The sequence below is a fragment of the Bison bison genome, unplaced genomic scaffold (assembly GCF_000754665.1).
Source record: "Bison bison bison isolate TAMUID 2011002044 unplaced genomic scaffold, Bison_UMD1.0 scf7180017864146, whole genome shotgun sequence".
NCBI lineage: Eukaryota > Metazoa > Chordata > Mammalia > Artiodactyla > Bovidae > Bison > Bison bison.
Window position 1 is genome coordinate 2415104 of NW_011494718.1, and position 8038 is coordinate 2423141.

Consider the following 8038-nt stretch of genomic DNA (forward strand, 5'->3'; position numbering starts at 1 on the left):
ACAGGACATCACCAGATGGTCAACACTGAAACCAGATTGATTATATTCTTTGCAGTCAAAGATGGAGAAGCTCTATACAGTCAGCAAAAAAAAAAAAAAAAAAAAAAATCTGGAGCTGACTGTGTCTCAGATCATGAACTCCTTATTGCCAAATTCAGAATTAAATTGAAGAAAGTATGAAAAACAACTAGACCATTCAGATATGACCTAAATCAAATCCCTTATGATTATACAGTGGAAGTGACAAATAGATTCAAGAGGTTAGATCTGATAGATAGAGTGCCTGAAGAACTATAGATGGAGGTTTATAAAACTGTACAGGAGGTAGTGATCAAAACCATCCCCAAGGAGAAGAAATACAAAAAGAATAAATGGTTGTCTGAGGAGAACTTATAATCAGCTAAGAAAAGAAGAGAAGTGAAAGGCAAAGGAGAAAAGAAAAGATATATCTTTCCGAATGCAGAGTTCCAAAGAACACAAAGAAGAAATAAGAAAGCCTTTCTAAGTGATCAATGCAAAAAAAAAAAAAAAAAAAAAAAAAAAAAAAAAAAAAAAATAGAGATAAACAATAAAATGGGAAAGACTAGAGATCTATTCAAGAAAATTAGAAATACCATGGAAACATTTCACAAAAAGATGGTCATGATAAAGGACAGAAATGGTAGGGACCTAACAGAAGGAGAAGATATTAAGAAGAGGTGGAAGAATATACAGAAACTATACAAAAAAGATCTTCATGACCCAGATAACCATGACGGTGTGATCACTCACCTAGAGCCAGACATCCTGGAATGTGAAGTCAAGTGGGCCTTAGGAAGCATCACTATAAACAGAGCTGGTGGAGATGATGGAATTCCAGCTGAGCTATTTCAAATCCTAAAAGATGATGCTGTAAAATTACTGCACTCAATATGCTGGCAAATTTGGAAAACTCAGCAGTGACCACAGGACTGGAAAAGGTCAGTTTTCATTCCAATCCCAAAGAAAGGCAATGCCAAAGATGTTCAAACTACCACACGATTGCACTCATCTCACACACCAGCATAGTAATGCTGAAATTTCTCCAAGCTAGGCTTCAACTGTATGTGAACTGAGAACTTCCAGATGTTCAAGCTGGATTAAGAAAAGGCGGAAGAAACAGAGATCAAATTGCCAACATCTGCTGGATCATAGAAAAGTATTTACTTTGCTTCATTGACTATGCTAAAGACTTTGACTGTGTGGATCACAACAAACTGTGGAAAATTCTTCAAGAGATAGGAATACCAGACCACCTGACCTGCCTCTTGAGAAACCTGTATGCAGGTCAGGAAGCAACAGTTAGAACTGGACATGGGACAACAGACTGGTTCCAAACAGGGAAAGATGTACCTCAAGGCTGTATATTGTCACTGTGCTTATTTAACTATATGCAGAGTACGTCATGAGAAACACTAGGCTAGATGAAGAGCAAGCTGGAATCAAGATTGCCAGGAGAAATATCAATAACCTCAGATATGCAGATGACACCACCCTTATGGCAGAAAGTGAAGAGGAACTAAAAAGCCTCTTGATGAAAGTGAAAGAGGAGAGTGAAAAAGCTGGCTTAAAGCTCAACATTCAGAAAACTAAGATCATGGCATCTGGTCCCATCACTTCATGGGAAATAGATGGGGAAATAGTGGAAATAATGAGAGACTATTTTTTGGAGTCCAAAATCACTGCAGATGGTGATTGCAGCCATAAAATTAAAAGACACTTGCTCCTTAGAAGAAAAGCTATGACAAACCTATGCAGCATTTTAAAAAGTACAGACATTACTTTGCAGACAAAGGTCCATCTAGCCAAAGCTATGGCTTTCGTATGGATGTGAGAGTTGGACTATAAAGAAAGCTGAGCTCCGAAGAATTGATGCTTTTGAACTGTGGTGCTGGAGAAGACTCTTGAGAGTCCCTTGGACTACAAGGAGATCCAACCAGTCAATCCTAAAGGAAATCAGTCCTGCATATGCATTGAAAGGACTGATGCTGAAGCTGAAGCTCCAATACTTTGGCCACCTGATGCAAAGAACTAACTCATTGGAAAAGACCCTGATGCTGGGAAAGGGTCCTGAAGGCAGAAGCAGAAGGGGACAACAGAGGATGAGATGGTTGGATGGCATCAACGACTGGATGGACATGAGTTTAAGCAAGCTTCTGGGAGTTGGTGATGGACAGGGAAGACTGCCCTGCTGCCGTGCATGGGGCTGCAAAGAGTCAGACACGATTGAGCAACTGAACTGAATTGGGACATGTTATGCTGTGTGTTCCCCATCTGTACCCACCACTGCGTCATTTCACAAGGGAGAGCTGACTTAGAAGTTAACTTCTGAAAGATGGATGTTAACTGGTTTACTGTTACTAGGTTTACTGCTCTGATAGTTTTGCAGTTACATGAATACTGAATCCTTATGTTGTATACACTGGAGACTAATACAATGTTGTATGTCAATTATATTCTCAATTTTAAAAAGTTAACCTCAGGATTACCTGAAGGCAGAATCTGGTATGAGGCCCTCGGAATGTGATAATTGGGAGAAGTAGCTAATGTAGCCCCGTGGCCTGTGGATGAATGGCTACTGTGTGGATTTAAGTATGTCAGGAATTTGACTTTTCCATCCCTCTGTCTTCATGTGTCTCACTCTCTTGGCTGCAGCAAATCACAATCCTGGAGGCACTTTTCTTTTTATTTGTATTAGCAACAAACTTTACAGTAAGACATTGATTAGAACGTTTTTAAAATCTTGACTGTTACCTTGTCAGCTGAGTTCATAGTGGGACTCTAATGAAATGTGGCATTTAAAAGATACTGGTTTTTTTTTTTTTCTTTCTTCATGGCTGTACTAAAAGCACATTTACCTTAGAAAAACATTTTTACATACATATATATATATATATTAGAATCATAAAAATGTATTACATATATTTTAAAATGTGGATTTAAAAATGATAAAATATATTACATATATTTCATCAATAGTGGGAAAATCCACTTGCTGAATAAACCCATAGCTTTAGGAAAGACTTATCTAGAATTAAGCGATAGTTGTTAGTCTGCATTATTATATTTACTGCTTTCCTTTGACTTGAATGAATACCATTTGGTATTTCCAGAAATTTATGCCAGAATGTCTCTATGCATGTTTCTATTGATGGTAGAATGGGTTATACATTATTCAAATAAGAATGTGTGTGTGTTCAGTTGCTTCAGTCATGTCTGACTCTTTGCAACCCCATGTACTGTAACCCTCCAGACTCCTCTGTCTATGGGATTCTCCAGGCAAGAATACTGGAATGGGTTGCCATTTCCTTCTCCAGAGGATATTCCCAACCCAGGTATCAAACACATATCTCCTGCATTTCATGCATTGCAGGTGGATTCTCTACCTGCTAAGCCACCTGGGAAGCCACCTTTCCTTAAAAAGTAGTAATGGGACAATTTACCATACAAAAAAATGAATTTTTAAAAAATTATGGCAAATAATCTTTAAGCAGCACACATATTTAATTGAGTGAATCCCATGAATATTTCTGAATCTTAAGTGTTACAGAAGTATAAATATAATAATTTAAGCTTTCTATTTAGGGTTACCCTTGGTTATAACTTAAATGACACATCTAACAGATAACTTTACATTTTAGTAAATATTTGCTGACTAAGAGGATCATACAAATTTTATTTCACAACATTGTAAGGCTGTGTTGTTTTTCAGGCACAATATTTACTATCAACCCTGTCTTCCTTATGGAGAGAAAATCAACAATTCGATTTCTTGTTGAAGCCAGTGATGGTGGATTTCCTGACCTGAAGGCTGTTACCTTAGTAGAGACAGAAATACAAGATATGAACAATTATGCCCCTGAGTTTGCAATAGAATATTATAATCTTAGCTTAAGTGAAGACACTCCAGTTGGAAGCACACTTGTCACCTTCTCAACCATTGACCATGACTGGACCCGTGAAAACACACATGTTGAATATTCTATCATCAGTGGTAATTCACAGAACAATTTCCATGTGGAAACTAGTTTTATTCATTCAGAATATTCTTATAAGCAAGTTGGTTATCTAGTGTTGCTTCACCATCTGGACAGAGAAGCAACTGCCAGTCATGAGCTTGTCCTTCTGGCATTTGACCATGGTTGCCCTCCACTGAGTTCCTCAGCCACTGTATCAATAGAAGTCCTCGACGTGGATGATAACCCACCTGCATTCAGCAGTCTGGAATATTATGCCCACATCAAGGAAAGTACCCTTCCAGGGAGTCCCATCATTGTGGTCTCAGCAAGTGACCGCGATGTGGGCTCCCATGCAGAAGTCAGCTACTACTTAACCTCTGGAAATGAGAAGCAGCATTTTTGCTTAGAAGAAAAAACTGGAGTTCTTTCTTTGATTAAACCACTAGATTATGAAGAAACAATAAAATTCATTCTAACTGTCCAAGCTTCAGATGAGGAAAGGAAGCATTTCTCTTTTGCAATTGTGTTTGTCAATGTCCTGGATGATAATGATCACGCACCTCAGTTTATGTTCCCAAACTTGAACTGTGCTGTTCCTGAAAATCTACCTGTTTTCTCCACCATATGTTCTGTAAATGCTTTGGATTTTGATGCAGGTCCTTATGGAGACATGACCTATTCTATTGTATCACCCTGTCCTCTCCCTCATGAAATGCCACATGATCATAACTTCTTCCTCATTGACCCTTTAACAGGGGATATTAGTGCCCAGCAAGTCCTTGACTATGAAAATGACAACAAATACTGCCTCATAGTTCAGGCCAAAGACAAGGGTGACTCAACAGCCTCCTTAGTGGTTTGGGTGGATGTTGAAGGGATAGATGAGTTTGAACCCATTTTCACTCAGGATCAATATTTTTTCAGCCTCCCAGAAAAGAGTCATGTAAGACATTTGATTGGCAGAGTGGAAGCGTCAGATGCAGATGCTGGTGTTGACGGAGTCATCCTTTACTCCCTTGAAACTCCATCTCCTTTCTTTTCAGTAAATAAAACTAATGGAAATATTTATTTGAGTAGAGCACTTCCCCTAATAAAAAGTCAAGTCGGCAAAGAAGACACCATCGAAATGAAGATAATTGCTCATAGCCCCAAACTGGACTCCAAGTTTACATCTTGTACTGTTTTTGTGAATGTGTCTTTTTCCTCAGAAGGGAAACATTCTGCAGGATCAGCTAGCAGCTTTTTGATCAGTCTCACCATCTCCTTTCTAGTGTTTTTGTTACTTGTCTTCATTCCAATTGTACTGATTTTAAAACATAAACAAAAAGATGCAATAAATAATTATGAAGAAAAGAAAATGTCATCATCCTTAGATATCAATTTGAGACTGACCAGGGATGCCAGTGCACTGAAACCCTTCCAGAAAACTAATGAGAGCGGTGATAAGGCAGGACCTGTGGACTCCACACCTGAATGGTTGAGTTTAATAAGAGTCATGGAGAAGGACGTTGCACATCTGTACAGGCACTCAAACTCCAGTGATCACTGTTCTGTGGAAGGAGAGACTGCAGAAGATAAGGAAATCCAGAAGATAAATGAACACCCTTACAGAAAGGATGATGACTCAACTTTGAGTGATCAAGAGTCCAGGGTGCCAGACTCTGGGATTCCAAGGGACTCAGACCAGCTCTCTTGTTTGTCTGGGGGAACTGATGTGATGGTCACTGCTGAAACAGCAGAAACCAGCCATATGTTTGAGGAGGGAGATCAAGGCGAGGGCTGTGGCATGACCTATGTTCAAAATAATGTCTTACCCCAGCCACTGAAGAAGAGAGAGGTAGAAGTGGACACCCAGACTGATGTCAGAAAAGAGACTGTCTTTACTTCAAGTGATCAGGAAGCAGGATGTGCAGCTCTCTCAACCCAGAAAGACTCTGATCATGATGTCATGATGAGATATCCCTGGGATTATCTCCTCAGTTGGGAACCCAAATTCCAACCTCTTGCCTCAGTATTTAATGATATTGCAAAACTAAAGGATGAGCATTTACATATGCCTGGCATTCCAAAAGAGAAGAAATCTTTTGTTTTTCCACCCCCTTTGATAACAGCAGTAGCCCAACCTGGGATTAAAGCAGTTCCACCAAGAATGCCAGCCATAACTTCAAGGCAGGTACTTCAGAAATACCCACACTCCCCCATCCGCTATCATCACAGTTCTCTGCCAGAAGACATGACTCCCAGTTTTTCCCCATCTCTTTCACTGCTGACCACACAGGCCCCTGCCATGACTCCACTGCTGTCAGATGGAGAATTATTTGGGACACTTTTGAGTGGTTCTTGCCTTGAACCTAAAGCAGCAGATGGAGTTCAAATATAAAACAATGGTGACATCGAGCACCTGCTCCCCATTGGTCACGAATGACTGGACAAAACATTCCAAAGCAAGATCCTTGAGACGAGGTTCATTCATCTACAAGTGAGGGGTATAATTTAGTCTGGGTTTTTAGAACCCTCTCATTTAAGTTTATCAAATTTATTTCAGCCTTAATGATAAGTTACTCTGTCTTTTAACCTCTACGTTTTGCTGTCAGGATTTAAGTTTGTATATATTAAGTAGTGTATATTCTACCATACCTGGTCTTCTGTATGGCTAGATTTCCAAAGGTCACAATGAACTTGACTGACTGCCAAAATGTTTATATGAAAAAGAATGGAAATATAATATACTGCATTCTGGTCACATTACTGCTGATTATACTGCTATTTATAAAGCAAAATTAGTAAAGACTGAATAAAGAATGAGTATAGGACAGAAAGTAACAGAGAGGGGAAATTTGGAAGGATAAACAAGTTATAAAGTGAAGCAATTGGCTGCAGATCTGATATAGTTGGAAATGCATTTCTCCACTTTCTCCATAAAGCACACTTGTGGAGGTTAGCCATAATTTGAATTTAGTAGGGTGTCTTTTGGAAATCTAATGAGAACTTACGAGTGAAATTTGTCATAACTCTGTGTCAAATAAAACAAATTTATTCTTGATTAAATGAACCAGAAATGCATGTTTTAAATGAAGAGCTAGTACTGATAAAGCAATGTGTGTGGTTGCCACCAAAGATGTGTTTCCTTGGCCTTCTTTAAAAATAAAATGATCTTGTAACGTGGTACAGATACAGACATTAACCTTTGAAGACTAATTTGAATATATTTCTTCATATTCTTCTACAAACAGTAACTTTACATGAGAAATAATTTATCCACTCAATGTCAGTTTAAAAGGTTTTACACAGGTAAAATTATGTTATTTGCTGATAGTAAATTTCATATAGTAATTTAGCAACATATTTTAATAATTTTTATATAAATATTCTTATTATAAAAGTAAATAATAGATGTCAGAAGTCTTTCTTCCATTTGTTAATACTTATATTTAGTTTTAACAGTCATTAGATATAGCAGCTTGTCAACATGGTTAAAATAATTTTGTTTTGTACAGCTACTGGTTCAGAAATATAGTGGTGTAGTTTGGTGCTCCTATATGTATATACTGCTATCTCTTTCTGTCTGATGAACCAGAGAATTCATCAGAGATTCTTATCCTTTCCAAGAAAGCAGAGCACATCCTGATGAGGCTTGTCCGGAAGTCATCCATGGTAGGTAATGTGGCCAGGCTTTGAAAGAAGAGTTTAGGGATCTAACATCGAGTCTAGAGGGCATCTGGTGTGGTTTTCTTAGCAGTTACTATGGGATTCAACTAGAGAAATATTTCCTTTATGTTTTCTTTCAATAGGCCTCATCTGTAAAGTTATGTGAGATAACTAATGTGTCTTTACTGAGAAACACTGTAAGACGACATGTTTGATATCTAGTTTTGCAGATAAATAATTCTTAAGCTTCCTATGCTGATTTTATCAGTTATATACTAGAAGTTGTATGAAACACATAGGTTTTTTAAGAGGGCTGGAATCCTAGAGAAAGTGATTTAGGTATGGAACAATTAAATAGTAAAAGATGAATGCCTGTCTCTCTTTTTCTCTGGCATCTGGGGAAGAAGATTTCA

The 8038-nt window shown here is 38.1% G+C and overlaps 1 protein-coding gene across 1 annotated transcript in view; it reads left to right on the forward strand.

The window, feature by feature from the left end:
• The window catches only part of DCHS2 (dachsous cadherin-related 2), a 323756-nt gene extending 316738 nt beyond the window's left edge, over positions 1–7018 (forward strand). The window contains exon 21 of the mRNA XM_010840797.1: positions 3731–7018. Coding sequence (XP_010839099.1) covers positions 3731–6357 — 2627 coding nt within the window. The 3' untranslated portion in view covers positions 6358–7018. The remainder of the gene's footprint in view (positions 1–3730) is intronic.
• The last annotated feature ends 1020 nt before the right edge of the window (positions 7019–8038 follow it).